Here is a 20,823-nt window from a genome sequence, read left to right as displayed (position 1 = left end):
CATTGCCTAACTGACTAGTATAACTCAAAATACAGGGCAAAGTTAGCAGCTGGAAGTTTGTGTCTCTCTGCTTTTTATTTTTAAGGAAGAGTTTTCCCCCCATCTTCATTGAAAAGCCACTTAGGTTTTTTACCTTTAAGAAGGCAACCTTGCCCCACCATGGAGACCACATTCATTATGCCAGTCCAACACATTACACAAACTTCAGTGTCCCAAACCAACTCCTCTCACTTGCATACATGCAAGTATTATGAAAGAAGTTTCCATTTTTTACATTGCCAAAGAAACACTGACCAAACCAAGTGCATGTGAGCTGATGTGGAAAGAGACAGCTGTGAACTGGTACATGCATGGTGATCAAAGAACAGATAAACAGATTCTCAAAACATCAGAAGAATGATGTTGCAAAATGAAGATTACAAACCTCTCCTGCAAAAAGCACTTTAATAGTGTAGCGCCCGGCAGCAGGTGGTGAGTATTTCACTGTGAATGTATCATTAGCATTGTGGATGATGTCAAAATCTATGTCCTCTTCCTCACTGCTGACCACACGAGCATCACACTTAATTCCAACACTGACATCACCTAGGAAAAGCAAGTGGAGGTTTTGCTACTGGACAGCACAGACACTGCCAGCCAAACAGCCAGACCGTTCCCACTTCTAGCCGAGTCACCATGTTAACTAATGTAACAGATCAGATCACAAGTTCTGCTTATCAAGGTTTTTCCACTAAATAAGGAAAACCAGCATGGAACAGTACATTATCCCCTCCTTGCATGACCTGTGAATCTGATACCACAGAATAGCCCAGCCTGCTTTTACCTTCTCCTGCATCTGTGCAGTCCACAGTGAAGTGGGTCGGCTCACTTGCCTTCAGGCCAGTTCTCTCCACACCAGGTCCAAACACTTTGACTTTCTGAGGATGACTCCCTTGACCTATAAGGACCTACACAAATCCACAAGGGTCAGAATCACACATCTCTGTCGCATTTGAGATCACAGCCAAGTCAGAGCATTGCTTGGAGAGGAGCTATAGGATAACAGACACAAATGAATGGCCCCAAATCGCTCAGGCTGCAGCTGGGCTGATAGGAAACCACGACATGAGCTTGTGAAAACAGAAAGATTTATACAAGTGGATAGGGTTCTAAAAAAATGAAGTAGAAGGGCACACATCCTTGATGTTCACAGAAAGGTTTTATCATCCTAGTTCTATTAACAAGTAGTTGTGAGCACTAATGTCCTGTTTGGCTAGAACTAAGAACTATTATCTCTGTACTTACCCTAAATGGGCTATTGGGCACATTGGCTCCTCCCCAGACAACAGAAATTGTATGTTTGATTGGTTTAACTGGCACATAGGAGCAGGCAAACACACCATCAGGCTTGCTCTTTATCTGGATATCAATAGGGTTTCCTTCTCCATCCTAAAAAGCAGTAATACAAGCAGAAGGTTCAGGCACTTGAAAAATGTTTGCATAGTTTAAACAGCCCAAGACTGCTCCAAAATGTGCAAGGTTTTTTCTTTTTTCCCAGAACTGCAGTTCAGAAATACTGAAGAAACATGCAATTTACACTCCTGCAAGTCTTCTTCATCTAACACTTGCTCATTCATACACCATCCTACAACACACAGAAAATTCACAAGCTCAGAGACACTTCAGTGCTTCCAAATGACAACTCAAGGAAATTACACCTTGCTTTGCTTCCAAGTAAGGAAGCAATGCCATGTACTTCATATACTTCAGAGCAGTCACTTTGTCTTCAGTTGCTGCCTGACTACATTACACAGATCAAAGCACAGAGCTTTGACTGAATTACAAATGCCCAGAATTAAGTGGTAAGTGAGTAGGAATACTTAAGGCATTTTTCTAAACAGCATTAAAGTTCTTTTGCTGCAGTTTCACACAGCTGCCTTTGGGTTTTTACCTGTGCATACATCTTCAGAGGTGCTTTCCCAGCATCCTTGGTTTCAACAGTGAACTCAGCAGGATTGTTCACTATACAGCCAGTCCTCTCCAAGCCTGGGCCATAAGCCTTCACCTAAAAGAGCACCTCAAGAATATTAGTTTGCAGTTCAGAAAGAGAAACAAAAGTAAGTGATTTATGTATGAAGACCTGCTCCTTCCACAAACCCCATGGAGCATGTGATACTACTTCAGTAAGTTTTCATTACATTAAATCAAAACCACAACAGTGTTATTCGAAAAAGCTGGGGAATATCTGGCTGGGTAATATCTTGGCAAATTCAGAGCTTTAAGCAGAGGCAGCTTAAGAGTCTGCTACCAGAATCCTTTATAAACATCCCTACTGTAGTTACGTCCAAGACACGCTGTGCCATGGCTGAACTCCTGTGCCTCACCTTATCTGCGTTGAAGTCTCCTGAAGCCGGTCGAATGAAGGCCATGTAAGGGCTGTCTTTTATGTCCTCATCATCACACATGATGTGCACAGCATATTCACCAGGCTCTTTGGGCCAATATTTCACATCACATGAGCCATCGTTCTTGTCATCACACTCAATTTTAGCCTGAGAAGGGCCTTCTATTGCAAAGCCTGAAAAAGGAACAAGTTAGGTTTGTGGTGGCCGCTAATTTAACACCACTCCCACAAATAGCTTTTTGTTAGCCTTAAACATGCCTGATCTCTCAGCTACCCCTCTTCAGCAATACAGGAGATAATACATCCATCATTCCCTTCTGGATCTCATCCCACAAAACCACAGATTAACACTCTCCATCACACACACTCCTGTCTCTAGGACATGCCTTTAATACTTTGATAAGATGTTAGTGTTTAGACCACAACATCCATCATTCCCTTCTGGATCTCATCCCACAAAACCACAGATTAACACTCTCCATCACACACACTCCTGTCTCTAGGACATGCCTTTGATACTCTGATAGATGTTAGTGTTTAGACCACAATGTGTTACAGACATGGTTTTTTACTGTTGGGAAACCTGTTGTTTCTCATGAGTTTGCTGCTAGCCTTGCAAGATACAAATATTTCAGGGAAACAAAGTCAAGTAACATACCAAGAGAGCCAACTTCTGTGCCAATGGACTCGACCACAAAGTCAGCAGACTTGCCCACAACTCCCTCATGCAGTCCTGGCCCCCAGGCTCGCACTTTCTGAGGACCTGCTTCATGACCCACCTGAACTTCAAAGGGGCTACCAGAGAAAAACAAAGCATGGCATTAGAAATGCAGACATACAGCATTTATGTTTTTCCCCAGGCATTTTAATAAGGCTCTACATTGAATTTTCCCAATTAACAGATGGTATCATGTGGTGGCAGAGTGCTCAGCAGTGTCCTTCTAGCAGAGATATCATCCAACCCATCACCATCTTCCACCACAAATTCTGAGTGTCAAACACTTGCTCTGCTTGCTATAGCTGTGGACAGTGAAATAATAGAGCACTTCAAAATCTTACAGCAAAGTCCAAGCTGCATGATCCACCATGTTTTATTAGGTTTTTTATTCATGATTTTGCGTTAGAAAGACTGATGCAAATCACCCTTCAGAGCTTTGTCAAGCTGCTGCAGCCCAAAACCAGGCTGTCAAAAATAAAAAGTTACAACAACAATTTGCCACTAAGTTGTCCCACCAGTGTTTCTGCAAAGGTCAGTGTTGCTTTAAAAGCCTACCAACTACACAACCCACTGAAGGATATAAAAATGCCCAAAAGGCTACTTTTGACTCACCTTTTTGGGATGTTTTGCCCACCCCATGTAATTGTGACAACGTACTTCCCTGGTGTGGCTGGATAATATTCAAATGTATATATACCATCCATAAAGCCTTTTTGTTTCACCAGCTCCTCCAAGCCCTCTGTTGAAAGATCAATTCAGCATTGAACTTAACGGTTTCCATCCTGCTTTCAATTACTCAGACAAGTTCATGTTTTCTAGTATTTATTTTAGCTTGCAAGAATAAATTTCTTCCACCAGAAAAAAAAAAAGGTCAGGTTATAAGGGAAGTTAGTTCTAGCTGCCCTCTAGGACAAAGACAGCAAACACTTCCAGAAGAAATACAGCAGAAAGTATTTTAAGTTACCAGACTTAATAAGTTCCCTTGTGTTTTATTTTCTTAGTCTGCAGTATGATGCGTGTCATATGTTAAAACAAAAAAGCTTAACATTTGTCAGACTTTGTAACCACAAGTATGCAGGGAATGCCTACTTTTCATTTTCTTCAAGATGAAGAATTTAGGAAGAAAAGCTTAATACGCTGAAATTTACATTGATATGTCTGTTGCTTTTTTTCCCCCCAGCCTCACGAAGCCACACAGTCAGAGCTCTGTGTGTGTGGAGGAGGTGAAGGCAATACAATGCACCTTTGAATGCTGCCAGAGGTGGGGGGAGGTGGCGGGCTCAGAGTACCACACAGGGACTGCTGCTGGCGGCCGCTTGAGCCAGCAGCCCCTGTGCTCCCACCCTCCCAGGCATGGGGCCACATCCAGGGCTCAGGACCAAGGGACCTGGGGATGGATCCTCAGAGATGGTCTCTGTTAGCCTATGGGTTCCTTTCCTCCTCTATTTGTGTGCCCAAACAGCTAGTGGCACCAGGAATACTGCTCTGAGCCATTCCCAGCTTTATGAGAGCAGGATTTCCATCATGCCAGAGACCATGGTGTGTGACTTGCTTCCAAAGATTGGATGAAGATGCAATGTGTACCCATAAAGCTTGGAGGCCACAGCAGGCACGCGCATGGATTTTCTCAGTTTTGCTAACTGATGCATTAAAATGGAAAGACCTAAAAACATTTAATCTTACCCAGCCCTGCAGATCAAAATCTCCTCAACAGACACAAAGTATTGATAAACCATTCTGAAATCTGGCTTTTTATACAGATCTCATGAGGACACCATCTCTTTCCTGCTCTTCCTTTTCCCAGCTCTGCTCCTCCCCCTTCTCCAAAACACATGCACAGCACAGATTCACCCCAGCACTCACTTGGTCCCTTTATAGTCACTCCAAGATCTCCACTCCCTGCTGCTCTCGTATCAACCTTGAAGTCGGCCGTCTCCCTGATACGGACGCCCTTGGGCTGCAGACCTCGACCAGTGGCACGACACGCGTTGGGGTTGCAGGCTGCAAAGGAACTTCAGGCATTACTACTGTCTCTGATCTCAACATACAGGTAGCCTAGCCAGCCTGGGACAACCTTCAGTTTAACGTTGACTCAGGGTAACCACAGCTTAGCTTTCAGCAGAAGGTTATAGCACTAAGGCAGACAGACGTGAGTCTGCCTGGCTGCTGTCTATGCCCCCTGGCTTTTAGGCAGTAGCAGTCAGTGCTGTCAGGCAACACTGTCCTTGTTCAAGACCATTTTTTAGAATGATTGCAAACACTGAAGCCCTTCTGCTTTCCAATTCAGTGCCACTTATCAATACAAGACTTTTACACAGCTATCACATAGAGATATTTGCCACAGACACAACCTTCCCGACGCCTTTCGCATTGAGGCCGACTGCAGTGTAGGGTGAAGTGTCCCTTTTGCAGATAAGCCCCAGTGAACAGTATTATTCTGCTGGTCTTTCAGAAGCACATGACTGGGATAACTGCTATTAGCAAAGCTGAGTTTTGCCTGTGCTTCATTAAAAGATGTCGCATCAAACCCCCCCGTTTGTCACAGCTCACACTTTCACAGAAGCAAAGTCACCAAGCCCTCTGCAGACTGAAGCAGGGTGGGGCAGGAGGGTTACACATGGCTTAGGCTTATCTTGACCTCTTTACTCCGAGCACTTCTCTGGGCCTGCAGAGCGGCTACAAAAATTCTGCACACTTAGGAACAGTTTTCATTACACAATCCCAGCTGTCATGAGGTTTTCAACGCCAAAGACCTGAGAGGTTTGAAGAGACTTACAAACAACCACAGCGTCCCAGCACTGTAAACCAAACACGCATTTTCCTCAAGCATGCTGTGCTTACAGCAGGAGCACAAGTCTGCCAAGCAGCTTGTTAGGTTTTCACTCATTATACAACAGCTTACAGGTTTTCCCCTCACCCCTGCAGCAGCCAACATCGCCCCGTGTCCTACACCGGACGGTGTGAGTGGGGACTGGGTGCCATCTGCCAGCTCTGAAAGCTCAGTGGGAACACACAGGAGCGTGGCTGATGTGGAGTGGGAGCAGCTTGCAGGGCACTTACACAGCTGCGTCAGGCAGCTTGTGGTTAAGCCAGTTTCACTGACTGGGTCACACAAAGCTTCAGTTCGCTTGCAACTTTCCTCCCCAACCCCAACAAAACCAAAAATCCTTTGGCTGGGACAAGCTGCAGGCTAGAAGCTTACAAAGAGCAAACATGACGGAGCATCCTGCACACCTCTTACCAACTATGAAGCCATTAGCAGTGAAGTCCAAAATTCCACAAATGGAGGGTAGCTCAGGAGAGATGAGCAGAGATCTAAAAGCATAGGAGCACGTAAGGATGGAACAGAAAGCAAATTAGGTGTCCGTTAAGGAGGAAAACAGCAAATATAGTCATTTGAGGAACAAGGGTGGAAAACAGCAAGACACTGCACAGCTGGGTAAATTACTCAAAAAAATTCAAAGGGCAGCTTAACATTTGTAAGTCTAGGCAGAAAGGAAACTAGCAACAAAAGCCATATTACTGTTAGAGAGCACTGGTTTACCCTGAGAGTACTCAGGTGACCCACTGAAACAGGACCAAGATGTTGAAAGGTACAGAGAATATAAAAGGCATGATCCAAGCATATTCTGTGATCACATCCGAGGAGAAAAGTGTCCATCTACATTTATATGCATTTTTAAAAAACATACCCTCTCCAACGAGAACAGTGCAAGGAGTTTTGGGAATTGCCTCCCCAGCAAAAGTCACTTTGACAATGTGAGGACCAGCTTGAACAGGTTTGTAGGTGCAACGGTAGACCTGGTTGCCTTTGTCTTCCACTACAACTTCAGCAAGGTTCCTTCCCTGAGGATCCTCCACTTCCACAATCACATCACCCACACCAGCACCTGCAAAGGAAACAAGCCCAGCTGAGCCTTGGCTTCCCCAGCAGCAACAGGCCCCCTGTTTCAGACTACCACCAGCTGTCTGGGCTCAGCCAGCCATCCTCTGCTGCCAGTTCTAGGCATAGCCTCTGCTTTCAGCTTTTGCTGACAGCAATCAACATTTGAGCAGGGAGTGGGCAAGACAGCGTGGTGGCATTCCATGAAGTCAAACTGACAGGGGCTCTGCTGCTCCAGCCACAGGGTTTCACAACATAGTACTGAATATACATACAGCCTGGTTACCCCATGGACACCACCCTGTACACCTCTATCGCAGATCAGCCCACAGCTTTATCAGTCAGTTCAATCTCTCAAGCTTTGAAGTGGTTTAGATTAAGAGATTGGACAAGTGAATGCTGGTCTGACAAGGATCCTCTCTGCTGGACTATATATATTCACTTTTGCTCAGACACCTGCTCCTCTCACATCTTATTCAACTCATCATACAACAAAAACAGTTTTCTATACAGTTTCAGAGGCCAGACATGTCTTTACATGATTCAGACCACTCCCTCCTCCCAATTAGAGGCTGAACATAATACTTGCCTTACTATAACCACATTTAATTTTATTCCTAAGCTCCCTCAGGCAGAAGTCAATTTCAAATATGCTACACAGCATATTTTGGTGTTTAAATGCTACAAGTAACTGCCCTAAGTAGTTTCACATTGTTCTAAATGAATTAACATTTGCAGCATCTTATTGACTCATTCCTCTAGGCTACAGCATTGGCCTAATAGCAGGTAACAAATAATGTGATGGAGATGCCCTAATGAAGATAGTAACCCTCTAATAATTACAATAGAGGTTGAAACCAGTTCATCATTGAAGTATGAACTCAAAGTAGCACTGCAGCAGGTTCTTTCTGTAGAGCTAAATATAGAACACACTACACGTTTACAGTTGGCTCACAGTTTATCCTTCACATTTATGTTCAACATGTCACATTCCTGTTTAAAATGAGTTGGGGAAAGAAACCCGGCAGGAACTTGACTGCTGCCATCCAGCAAATTCATGGCAAATTTCTGGGTCAGGCTTAGCACCCTCTTGTCCCAGCTCAGCTCTGCATTTCAAATATTTCATATGCAGCTGAAGCCTTCTGAGCAGCCTGGCTGTTATTTCACTAATGAGTTTGATGGGGCTACAAATCCTCATCCACCTTACAGTTTTTTTAATTTTTCCAAGGCCTTAGGTTCTCACATTTGAGGACACTTCAGGATTTCCATCATCATTCATCCTGCTTACCTGCTGTGTAGAGGTCAAAGTAGGTAGATTTATTGGCAATGTTCCCTGCTGCCTCCAGTCCTGGTCCCTTTGCTGTCACTTTGCTTGCATCTCCCTGGGCTTTGTCAACATTCACTTCAAATGGGCTCTTCGAGATGTGCTGCCCAGCAAACAGGACTGAAACCTAGGGACAGACAGCATCAGCTTGGACCTATCAGGAGCTCAGATCACCACCATAAAGCCAAGCACAGGGTCAAGCACCTGCACTCCTAACACAAAGACTCTTTTTCCACAGAGGTGAGGGACCATCCATCCCACAACCCTCATCACATCCAGGCTAACTGCTGGCCTTAAGGTTAAAGTTCTACTGATTACAGAGTCAGGCACACCAGCAGGGAAGCTTGAATCAGGATGTGCCATTGTAAGGTGGATCTCCATCCAGCAATAAAGTGGCAGCAGAACTTGCATTTTATCTTTTCAGGCTGGCTGTGGGGACCAGCCACCCTAGGAAGTGTCAAAGCAACAGGATCCCCCATCATAAATCTGACTATGGGCATCCAGGGACAAAGGGAGGGAATCCTTCTCCACAAAATCCTTACAGCATGGACTGAAACCTAGGGACAGACAGCATCAGCTTGGACCTATCAGGCAGAGCTCAGATCACCACCATAAAGCCAAGCACAGGGTCAAGCACCTGCACTCCTAACACAAAGACTCTTTTCCACAGAGGTGAGGGACCATCCATCCCACAACCCTCATCACATCCAGGCTAACTGCTGGCCTTAAGGTCTACTGATTACAGAGTCAGGCACACCAGCAGGGAAGCTTGAATCAGGATGTGCCATTGTAAGGTGGATCTCCATGCAGCAATAAAGTGGCAGCAGAACTTGCATTTTATCTTTTCAGGCTGGCTGTGGGGACCAGCCACCCTAGGAAGTGTCAAAGCAACAGGATCCCCCATCATAAACCTGCGACTATGGGCATCCAGGGACAAAGGGAGGGAATCCTTGTCTGCAAAATCCTTAAAGTGTACAGTACCATCAGCATACCTCACAGAAACAACCTGCTGTTTTCACCTGCATCTCTTGTGACAACCCATAAAGCTGGCTTTGTGAGTTGCACAAAGTGGCCCAGCTATAGCACTTGATAGTGCATTTGTTTGGGTTTCTCCCAACACACACTTCTTTCCCCCTTGCAAAGGGAGCAGCCCAAAAGCCAGATGGAAAACTAAGACCAAATCAATTTAACTTTTCTTCAGCGTGCCTGAGGTGGCTCTTACCCATCAGTGAACAGGGAGCCCTCAGGGGCTCATGTTAACAACCAGGAGAGCAGTGTGTCTAGCAAGAGAATACTGGTTATTGACACAAAACCCACCTTGTGAGGTCCAGTAACCCTTGGAACATACTGTACTGAGTAGGTCTTGTTTTTGTCACTGGACGGCGTTATCTTCGCCTAGGAGAGAAAACACATCCATCTTCAAGCTGTGCCTATGCACGCCAGCTGAACTCTTTACTGAAACTGCAATCTGTTTCCAGAGTCAGCACTGTTAGACACTTGTTGCTGTGAGAGCAGGGATCCTTGCTATCCCCCTCTTCTCACACAGAAAAAATCCCATTGGTTTTGTCTTTACAAGAGAGAAGGCAAGCTACCATCTCCCCAACCCAGCCCTTTCCTTTGCTGTTAATTGCTCTATTGAGGCAGGCCAAAAATGAGGAGACAGTAAGTCCAATGTACAGCTGTATTTTTCTGGAATGCTGTAACATGATCAAGTGGAACACTTGGATGGGAAGTTTCTATAAACATTAAAACCAGCATTTTAACTCAAAATGATTCATGGCATCTAAATAGTTGCTTTAGCCATTCTTTCAGAATGAGTAAATGCAGACAGTGATTTACTGATGTATGTTATCTAAAAGCAGGTCAGAGTGTACTTGGCCAGTCAAGCTAAAGCTCTGCAACTACTGGACACGAGCTGTGTTGCTTAGTTGCAGGTAGTGACTGCTTTTCAAGGCAATTATGAAGAAAAGCTTGAGGCTTCTTGCACTTTAGACAAACGGTATTTTGCAATTTCTTTTTAGATTATTTGTTAAGAACTCACTTGTGAAAGATGAAGGTTACCGCAAAAACTACAGCGTTCAGACCAATTTGACTTTCCCATACAAGACATTTAACGTACACACCTCCTCTCTGTTTCCTTCTGGATCTTCTATGAAGACCATCAGGTCACCTTGCCCAGCACTGATGGTGTCCACTGTGAAGATGGCAGGCTGCTTCACCATGTTCCCATGAGGCTCAATCCCTGTGAGACAGATACAGAGCAGCACATTAGCTGCTGCCACAAAACCTGGAACACAGTTTGGAGGCTACCCAAAGGCTGTCCAACCCATTCTCCCTTGCAAGCCATCAGAATCAGTTTCCCCAGACTTCTGCACATCATGTCTTTACCCTCTGCCCAGAGCATGATGCTCACAAAAAGGCCTTCTCTTACAAGACAAGTATTTTTAAAAATTGGTTGAATCATCAGCACTCAACTCATCTTAGAATCTCTGACCAAGTCAGGAACCCAGCTGCTATCTGGATTCAGGTGAAAACCAGGTTAGCCTGACAGGTACTGAGGTCACTCCACTGGTAAGTGCAGGGCTGATGCTGACAGCAAGTGGGAAATGTGTATTAGCTGCTCTTTAGGAGCTGCTCTCTTCACACAGCTGTTGCACCACAGGATGGGTGACTAGAAAAGCAGGAGTGAAATTTTGGGAAGCCTTTAGGTGAAGGCATTATTCTAGAGCCAAGAGTAAAAGACTTGCTTTAAGCAAGACCATTTTTACCTGTACTGCCCCATCTCACTCCAAAATCCAGATCCAGCAGTGCAGATACTGCTCAGATTTACTATCCAGACTACCTGGCCAGAGTGTCCACTGTACAAATGGCATGCAGGAACCTCTTAAAAAACAGTAAAAGTCTTGCTACTCGGTGTGGTTTCTACTTAACTTTTAATCAGTTTCCTTATTCTCCAGCACAGGCCTGCTACAGCATGCATTTACCAGCAGGGTTTCATCATCTCCCTGTACACAGTCCCAGGTCATGACATCTGTCATGGTGGTGTCAGACTGAGTGGGTGGAAGAACTTCCCAAAATTGCTGATTCCAGACTAGCCCAAACACATCCATACCCTTCCTCCTTGGCTGATTCAGAGAATTGTGGGCACTACAGCTCCACAGCACAATTAGTGGAAAGTGCAATGTCTGATAGATTATAAAGGAAGTGGTTGTGAACAACAGAATTCCTGAACTTGTTTATCTTCAGAAAACAGTAACTTGAGAGTAATGCAAGGAAGACCATGTTTTTGCTAGGAAATCTGAGCATTCTGATAAGGTGTTAACAATTGACATACTCATTCTTTTAAACTAAGCCCTAGATTATCATCTATCTGAAACTGTTGTGAATTTGCTCTGTGTCTCTCCAGTCCATCCCACAAGCATTAGGGAATTCAAGTTATGTATCACACCTTCTGCAAGCACAAGAAGGATTGATTATCCTCCTCTGAAGACAATTTCAGCCAGGACACCATTAGCTACAGCACTTTCTCAGCCTAGACTTCATCTTCTAGATTTTACTATCTTATCAGTGGCCTGCTTTGGATAGTTAAATGAGAATTCCTAGTCCACCACTGATGACCTACACAACTCTGTACATCCCCTCTGCAGGCTCATTTCACACCAGCTCTACACATGGCTATCCTTGGCACAAACCCTCGTGGTGTTTAGGGTGGTGTGCTACAGCTAAGACTCTTGTTGGGAGGTGATGAAGAGCTTACATGAAAAAGGATAATAAAAAGAGCTAAGACTGACCCACTTTGCACTGGACAGTCATCTTCTTCTGGAAGCATAAAACCTGTTTCTCACCTGTCCAAAAGACCCTACTCAGTCAAGGACTGAGCTCCTTGCTGCTAGAGTCAACTTCCAGTTCTGACATATCTTTGCAGTCAGAATTATCAATTAGTATATTTAGTGACTCTGTTTTGGCAATTAACTTAATGAAAACATCAATCTTTCAAGAAGAGCCACTCACTCTAAAGTAATTTTCATTACAAAGGCTCCAGAGACACATGAAAGCAGACAAAGTAATTCCAGTTTTTGAATGAATAAAAACATGACTAAGACAGATTGAGGCAGGCTGATCAGTCATTTACACATTTGGGGCCTGAAAAATGTGTCTGTCTATTGTGGTTTGCCACGGAAGGCACCAACAAAGGACATAAACCCCAAGTTGCATAGGTGCTAAACCCACTCTGACTGTAGCAACTGCTCTTAAGTGCATAACTGAAGTCCATGTCCCTTCATTCCACTTGTTATGTTTCAATGGAAAAATCAAGTTTAAAAAACCCCAGGTAAATAAGGTAAATAAGAAAACCAGAAAAAAAATAAGGAAAGTTTTGTTTCTTTCCATTTCAATCTTTTACACCCAATTCTGAAACACACTCATTCTAAAAATCTTGATGGACCAACAGCAGCCCAGAGATGTGAAAAAAAAACAAACCAAAAGAGGTGGAATGGAGAGCCAAGTGTAATACTGAAGAGATGTCTTCCAACACACCAACCATATTAAAGGTAAAAATCTGTTACTTATTCAGTTATGACTGTGCACCAATCTAAAATAGAACCTCAGCAATAGTTATATGAAATTATCAATTCAAAAGGTCAGTTAAAAAATAAGAATGCCTACACAGATCTACAGTTGCATAAGCATCTATGGACAATCAGCAAATTCAGCCTACAGTCCTTCCAATGAGTAAACACAGCCTTTCTAACTAAGGCTCAGCACTATTTCATGTCTCAAGGGCTACCAACCCATATTTGTACATGCACAAAGTATTCAACACTCTCAATCAATTCAAGTAGGTAATTTAGAATTACCCCACTCTAACACGCATCAAGCCTGGGAAATGGAAAATGTCTCTACAGAGAGCCTGCCAGAGAGACAGCGAGGTGATGAGTTTTTAAGGAGTGCTTTATCACAAGAAGCATTCAGTGCTAGATCATCACCCATCAGCAGCAATACTGCTGGCCTGAATTCCATGCCAAGGTTGTTTTAGCCCCATATCATGCTACTTCTTCCAGCTGTGGATGGGAGGCTGGCAGCTTGCAGAACAGGTTTAGACTGGGAAATTTACATGTTAGAACTAGGAGTGCCTTCTGGACTATATCCATGTATTTTCTGAAACCAGGCACCACACCAAGAGTATACAAGTGAAACTTTGAAGTGAGTTAGTTACAGTAGGTCTGAAGTTCAACATAAGCAGAAAACCCCACCCAGTTTTCTGAAGAGTTACTGCTCTGTGCAGCTTCAGCTCACCAAGCCTTACCTCTGCCATAAGCCCTCGCTTTCTTTGGATTCAGTTTGGGTTTCAAAGGAGCTCCTGGTTTCAGCTTGGCTTTGGGGAACTGGGACAGGTAAGTCATCACAGAGTGCTCATCCACATCAGGGTGGATAATTTCTTCAGGGGTAATAACCTGAAAGACAGAGAAATTAAGCATATTTTACCAGTGCCTGGTTACCGCAGGTCAACACAGAAACAGAACTATGACACAGACTTAGATTTCAAAACTCCCACATGCTAATGGGATTTCTTACACTTATTTTCCCTTTGATACACACAACATCATTTATTATCTCAGGCAAGAAAATCAAGAAGCTCATTATTGTCCCAGTGTGGTTTGGGGGCTTTTTGTGCCTTGATTACTAGGGGTTCTCAGGAGACTGCAACAAGCTTAATGGTACCAAGGCAAGAGAATAGCAGTTATGTTCCCCTTGAAAAGTGAGATGGGGATAATTGACACTGAAAAAGTCAGTAATTCATAATCCTGTATGCAACAGCTGTGAACTGCAAGGCTTGCTAAGTAAAACTTCCACAATACAAGCTGCTTCAGAGATTTCTGGAATTCTGTCCAACTTTATCAGCACGAAAATAATTCAGTTTGTAAATACATTGCTCTCTATTTGAACATTATCATCTCAGGTGATTTCCTAAGCCAGTAATTCTTCTGTGGAATTCAATGCAGGAAAACAAATTCACTCCATGGACTAAGATGTCAGGCACCACCATATAGGCCCTCTCCTCCTACCTTACATGCTGCAACAGCAGCTGTCTTCAGCAGAGACACCTACACAAATACAACCAGAGCTCTGAAATGTAACAGTGTGTTTCATCACAGTGCACCCTTTCTCAGGCAACTCCACACGAACTTAAGAGTAACTTTGCAAAGCATTGAAGCAGCTTCACCTACTTTCATCAATTTAAACTCCAGCTAGTCACAAGACCAAAGCTGGCCACTGTGCTCCCCAGGGCAGCCCAAGGTTGGTGGCCTTACCTGTGGCACACCCAGCCAGTCATCTGCCTGCTGCATGGCTTCCCGAGCGTTGTCCACAGGCTTCTTTGGGTCCCAGGTCTCCCAGTCAGGGCACAAACCTGCAAGCACATTTCAGTTGTTGTGTACCAGATCTGCCAAGGTGCTTCCCTAGCTGAAGAAACCAAATATAAACCCCTTACACTGCTCTGCAGAAAGACATTCAGAGCTTTGCAGAAGTAGCCAAAACAAGACAAGCACATCTGCTTACTGAAACAACTCTAGGGCAACAATCAGTGTAGAGTCATAGAATGGTTTAGGCTGGAAGGAATCTTTAAAAGTCATCTAGACTGACTCCCTCTGCAATGAGCAGTGACATCTTCAAAAGAGCTCTGAGCAACCTGACCTTGAATGTTTCCCAGGATGGGACATCTACCATCTCTCTGGGTAACTTGTGCAAGATACCAATCTAAATTTAGCACAAATATATCTACCATCCTTTGTGTTCCACTGGTTCTCTTGCAGCATATTTGGTAAAGAAGATTTCAACCACTTGCCACAGCAGATTGCATTAGATGAGCACCTGCAATCCCACTAGCAAGCCTGTTTTATAAAAAAAGTGAGGAAATTTTGCCTTTTTCACACTACACCAAATTATTTGCCTTAAGCAGCTCAGTCTCAGCTTGCTAAACACTGAAGTTTCAGTTAGTGTGCAGCTTCTGGCTGCTTTGTGCTCCCTCTGCAAACCTGCTTCAGGAGAACACATGAAGTCTCCCACTGCACCCTGAAGCTGAAAGGTTGTTGGCACTTGCCGTGGGAACAATCCTTTCTTCCATCTAGGAGCCAGCATTTGTGCCTTTGTCCCTTGCAACCAATACAAAGCTTAGAGGTGGCGCCTCCCATAATGCAATCACACATTCTGCTGCAGGCCAGAATTTCTCTTGGCCAAGAAGTTTACAACTTGCTGCTTCCTGCAGCTGGTCTCTTTGGACTCTTTTGGTTTTCTTGAAAGCCTCATTCCAGTCTCAAGCTCAGCAGTGAAAATCTCCCATAGGAAGAGCAGCCACAAGGACAACAAGAAAGGAAACCACTGGAGGACTTACCTGGAGCACAGCTGTCAACAAGAGCACCCAGTGCTTTGCCATCCTGCCAGTTCTGATTGAAGTTTGTGATTGGCAAGTAAGGAATTTTGTTCTGGATCCAGCCCAGCAGCCTCTGCTTAGGGGTCTGCTTCTTTGCATCATCATCACCTTCATCCTCCCACACTGGCATAGAAATGGAGTAGTGAAGGATAAGGGTCCATATCAGGCCAAGGATCAGCTTCAGGTTTCCATCAACTATGGCTTTACTATCTGGAAGACAAAATGCATACAACTGATTCCCTGCCATTCTAAAGAAAAGAGGTGTGTTTTCAGAACAGTGTGCCTGCACTCATGCAGGTAATCAAGGACAGGAAAACTGACCCAGGCCACATGCAGGCATTTGCTCAGGTAGAGACACCATTCCTCACAGGATGCATTAGACAGAACAAAAAGAGAGGAGTCAAAGGACTCAGTGCTCTCCAGTTGTCACTTGCCCTTCAGCTTTATGATCTTAGCTTAGGAGAAGTGGCAGTTTAAGATCTCTAGTATTTTGATTTGGATAAGTACCACCTCATATTTTGTAATGGCATTTGTATCTTATGAAAAAGGCCAAACAGCATGTGATGGAGGTCACAAAACCAGCATCCCAATAGGCATGATACACTCCAGGGCATAGATAAAAGCATCATTTAGGAAACAGCATTTATATACAGAAACATATCTCCCACACAGATCAATAATTTGTCTTAAAAATGGTAGGGAATAAAATAAAGTGCTGCTATGTAGTGAAGACAAGCAAACACAGAGTTTGGAATTGGTCTGTATTGCCATTCCTCACAGGATGCATTAGACAGGACAAAAAGAGAGGAGTCAAAGGACTCAGTGCTCTCCAGTTGTCACTTGCCCTTCAGCTTTATGATCTTAGCTTAGGAGAAGTGACAGTTTAAGATCTCTAGTATTTTGATTTGGATAAGTACCACCTCATATTTTGTAATGGCATTTGTATCTTATGAAAAAGGCCGAACAGCATGTGATGGAGGTCACAAAACCAGCATCCCAATAGGCATGATACACTCCAGGGCATAGATAAAAGCATCATTTAGGAAACAGCATTTATATACAGAAACATATCTCCCACACAGATCAATAATTTGTCTTAAAAATGGTAGGGAATAAAATAAAGTGCTGCTATGTAGTGAAGACAAGCAAAAACAGTTTGGAATTGGTCTGTATTAGATATAACAAGACTGGTGTATGATCAGCAAAGTGGGCAGTGGAAGTCCCTGGACAATCCTTTGCACCATCACACAAGACACTTCATCCCTTCACACTACAAATTCAGAGCTACAGAAAAGAAGAGCCAGCTTTGGCTTTTCCATATCATGTTCCAGCTTAAGAAAAAATGTATCACCAGAGTGGCCATGTGGCTGTTCTGCTTTAAGACACACTATGGAGGTAAGTTTAAGGCTGCTGGGTATCAAGATCAGATTTCATAAGCAAAGTCTGCAGGGGCAGGATGCCTTTCTGCATCAGTTTGGCTTTGTGAAGTGACCACTACAGTTCTGTGAATTCAGGTGCAAGTTACTTCAGCTTTAATGAGGCACAGACTGGATGCCCTCTGTTACAATCAGCACTGTTACTTTTCCTTTATTGATTTGTCCCTTATTAAACTCTTGAAATTTTGAGGCGTGGGCTTTGTTTCTCACACCTCTCTCCCTCTGAGCTTGTAGTTGTTACTCAGGCTGTATTACACTGCTAACAGCTCCGGTGTTTTCAAGCTCACACAAATCAGAGCTCTTCTGCAATGTTTCAGGATGCTCTCAGCCTGACAATTCCTCTAATTCCCAGCAGAATGTTACAGCACAGCATTTTTTGGTTCTTTCCTCCATTTCCAGTGCAAACTGTTGCTGAAATCCCTTTTCAGTCAACAGAAGTTACAAGTGACCTGGAAACTTCTGTCTATTTTCCAACTCCTGCAGCATATGCTGGAGTAAAGAAAATTACAGCTGTGTAAACTCCCTTTCATGCCACCAGAATTATTGTACAGAAATCTTACAGAGCCCTAGCTAACAAAGTAAAAGTGTTCTGTAACTGGATTGCATTCTCCAGTTCACATCCAGGGTGTTAACAGGCAAAGTCCTCCAAGGTGACCCTCCTTGTGCCCAACACCCACTGGACATGGCTTACCTGCTCCTCTTCAGCTGTAGAGACCACAGCAGCAATCCAGCACCATCTTATCAATGCAAAAAGATCTACTAACTTTCAAAACAAGTGTTTATACAGAATAGTGACCAAGAATAGTAATCACCCTTTAACCCAATGCTCAAGCAAAGCAGTTAATATTTACATGGTTTCACAATAGAGCAGTATGTCCTAAACAGATAATGCTGTAACTTAAGACCTTGAAAGGCATTTGGACTTTCTGGCTAGTTAGTGTCTGGTTTCTACTCAGATTTATTTGTATGGGATTTTTTAACATCAGTTTTGACTAATCTTACAGGATTACAATATGCGTCTGCCACTTGACTGCTCACTGCTGATTACACATCCAGTCCAAGATACACAATAGATAGCTATGGGGTGATTAAGCCCTACTGGGTTTTAATTACAAGGTTCCAAGGTAAAAGTCTACATCACATAAACAGTGGGTCTCCTAGCAACAACTAAACAAGCCCTACTGTTACCCGTTTCTGTTCCCTTTCCAGCTGAGCTACAAACAGGTCAGTGCCTTCCCTCCCCCTGTGCCAGCAGCTCCTTCATCCCACTCCATGGCACAACTACCAGGTCACACTGTGGTGCTGGGCCACACCAATGGCCAGCCCATCTCTGCTGCAGAAATGCCTCCTAGCTTCAGTTTCAGATTTATATCGACACTGGCATTTTTACTAGAGGGACATAGCAATGATTTAGTGTGCTACAAGCAAGCTCATTTCAGAAAACTATCCAGCATTTCCAGGGAGGAATGCCAGCAGGACAGAACCACCTGGAGTACAATGCTACACACACATTACTTGAGATAAAGAATGGCTCATTTTAGATTTATAGCACATAAATAATGTCTATATGTGGTTGCACTGTGGTTACTGCAGCAACCAGCTACATCTTCAGAGCTTCCCCCAGCACCCCACTGCCCTCTCCGAAGGCACAGCTGGGCTGTGGTTCTTGACCTGGGGAAAAACAGCCTGTACAGGCTTCACAGCAAGAGCAAGAATATCCCTTCTTGCCAGCCAGAAAGGCTGGGCACAGGGCTGCTGCCCTGATGACAGGAAAAGGTCACCACAGGAACAGGACAGCTCTTCCTCTCTGGGGCTGGTGCCATTGCCACGACTGCACTTTGTCAGCAAGTTAGCAAGCCCTCACAGCCTCCCTGCTTCCTGACAGGCATGATGTCATTTTTTCCAAGCTAAGAAGGAGGGCTTGTCTGCTTTCATTTGGGGTGGGAAGTAGGCAGGGAGAAGAACTCCTGGGCAGCACAGGAGACCTTATCAGCACCCAGCAGAGCTGCCCACGTGCCCTTCTCACAGGCACCCCGCTGCCAGCACTGGCTCACAATCTCTATCACTATATAAAAGAACCCTCCACATCCAAGACTAAAGTCCAGCTCATAACAGGCTTGGCTTCCATGCACTGCTGTAAAGCTCAGCTCCACCTGAGCACTCAGCCTCACCAGAAAAGCCTCTGCTTTAGTGCTGCATTACTCATTAATTGATTAAAGACATTCAGTGCATCTTAGGCCTTAAGATCAAAGTGGCAACCAGGGATATGCATCCATTCAGGTCCTGTACAGGGAGCACAGAGCTGGCCCTGTGAACACTTAGTACAACCAAATTTACAAGCATCCCCCACCAGCTCTGAGTGCACACTGTTAAGTGTAGTACTGCCAAGCTGTAGGGATAGTGGAAAAAATAATATATTCCAATTACACTTAAGCACCAACAATCATTACTGCAGGCCCTGCTTATACCCCAGCTCAGCTGGCTTGCCACTGAATTCCCTCTATTCCCTAGTCTGCTTCAAGACACTTTCTGGCCATCTCAGGCTGGAAAACAGATTACATAAAGAGCAGACTTCCACCACTGCTTTCCTACAACAAAAATTACTTTTAGGCATACTTATTACTCACACAGTCAATGTTTTACAGAACCTTTAAAGTCATGTTTCTCAATTGCTCCACTGGAGCTCGTAGTAATTACAATATAGAGATGCACATTTGTGTCAGTGCTTCTGAACCAAAAAGCCTGGCCCCTTGACAATTCATCTCCACCAGCCCCAGCTGCATTTGGCTTTCAGCTTCAATGAGTTAGGTGGACAGAAACAAATTGCCTGCCTTCAGCTGTGAGAGCTGTTTACTCCATAGCACCAGCCACGTTTCCGCAGATTAAAGGAGCCCTCTCCACGCAGGAGACAGCCACAGGTCCCTGCCTTCCTGTGGCTTGGAGGGAGCGAGCTGCTGGATCTCATCTGCCAAGATCATTTAGCAGGGCTGAACCAACTCTATACAGCATCACTGCAGACAGCTTTAATGTAACCTTTCTTGGAGAAAGCATAGTCATCTGCATAACTTGCTTCATTCATGTCACAGTGCTTGTGTTAACATCTGCAAGATGCCCTTACAGGTGTGTCAGAGAGCAATGCTCCCTGGTTTCCAGTAGAAGATGTGTGCTTTGGAGATCAAAGTCCCTGCACAGCTGACTCATACTTGCTGACAGTCACTGGACTTCTGCTTTCAAAGGGCACATTTTTATGGGAAGCCCAGGCATGCAGCAGGAATCCATGCCACAGGCCCTCCCTCTTGCTTCAACACTAGTATTTGGGAGGACTTTAGCTCAACTGGAAACAGGTAACTTTAGAGATGCCATCTAGAAGAGCCAATGGATGAAGGGTTTGGAAAGAGGGTTTTGGTGGGTTTGGGATTTTTTTATTATTATTAGAACTAAGAATTTGTGAGTGTGATATGCAAGCTCTCCTGCCACTCTTGCTGTGGACTCCAAAACTTTGAACGCTGTAATGTGACCACTTTCAGACAGTCTGCAAGTTCTTATGGCTATACATGCTGTCCTAAACTAGCAAGAAGCAAAAACCACAGGAACGTTTGAGTTCAGATTTAACACAAACCTTCCCTTCTCACCTACAGTGTTCAACATGC

The 20,823-nt window shown here is 44.2% G+C and overlaps 1 protein-coding gene across 4 annotated transcripts in view; it reads right to left on the bottom strand.

The window, feature by feature from the left end:
* Nucleotides 1-20,823, bottom strand: part of FLNB (filamin B) — an 86,771-nt gene that overhangs the window by 31,599 nt on the left and 34,349 nt on the right. For all 4 annotated transcript variants that reach the window (XM_039734097.1, XM_039734096.1, XM_039734099.1 and 1 more), the window contains 15 exons: nucleotides 15,699-15,947; nucleotides 14,620-14,717; nucleotides 13,614-13,761; nucleotides 10,432-10,550; nucleotides 9,626-9,703; nucleotides 8,273-8,435; nucleotides 6,794-6,991; nucleotides 4,965-5,102; nucleotides 3,714-3,840; nucleotides 3,042-3,178; nucleotides 2,364-2,557; nucleotides 1,931-2,044; nucleotides 1,285-1,428; nucleotides 824-947; nucleotides 425-585 (listed from right to left, as the gene is read on the bottom strand). In XM_039734097.1, the coding sequence (XP_039590031.1) occupies nucleotides 425-585; nucleotides 824-947; nucleotides 1,285-1,428; nucleotides 1,931-2,044; nucleotides 2,364-2,557; nucleotides 3,042-3,178; nucleotides 3,714-3,840; nucleotides 4,965-5,102; nucleotides 6,794-6,991; nucleotides 8,273-8,435; nucleotides 9,626-9,703; nucleotides 10,432-10,550; nucleotides 13,614-13,761; nucleotides 14,620-14,717; nucleotides 15,699-15,947 (2,192 nt within the window). The remainder of the gene's footprint in view (nucleotides 1-424; nucleotides 586-823; nucleotides 948-1,284; nucleotides 1,429-1,930; nucleotides 2,045-2,363; nucleotides 2,558-3,041; nucleotides 3,179-3,713; nucleotides 3,841-4,964; nucleotides 5,103-6,793; nucleotides 6,992-8,272; nucleotides 8,436-9,625; nucleotides 9,704-10,431; nucleotides 10,551-13,613; nucleotides 13,762-14,619; nucleotides 14,718-15,698; nucleotides 15,948-20,823) is intronic.

This window comes from Passer montanus, unplaced genomic scaffold (genome assembly GCF_014805655.1).
Source record: "Passer montanus isolate IOZ18808 unplaced genomic scaffold, ASM1480565v1 scaffold9, whole genome shotgun sequence".
Classification (NCBI taxonomy): Eukaryota; Metazoa; Chordata; class Aves; order Passeriformes; family Passeridae; genus Passer; species Passer montanus.
Note: the sequence above shows the minus strand (reverse complement) of the source record. Positions and strands in the feature narration are given on the sequence as shown.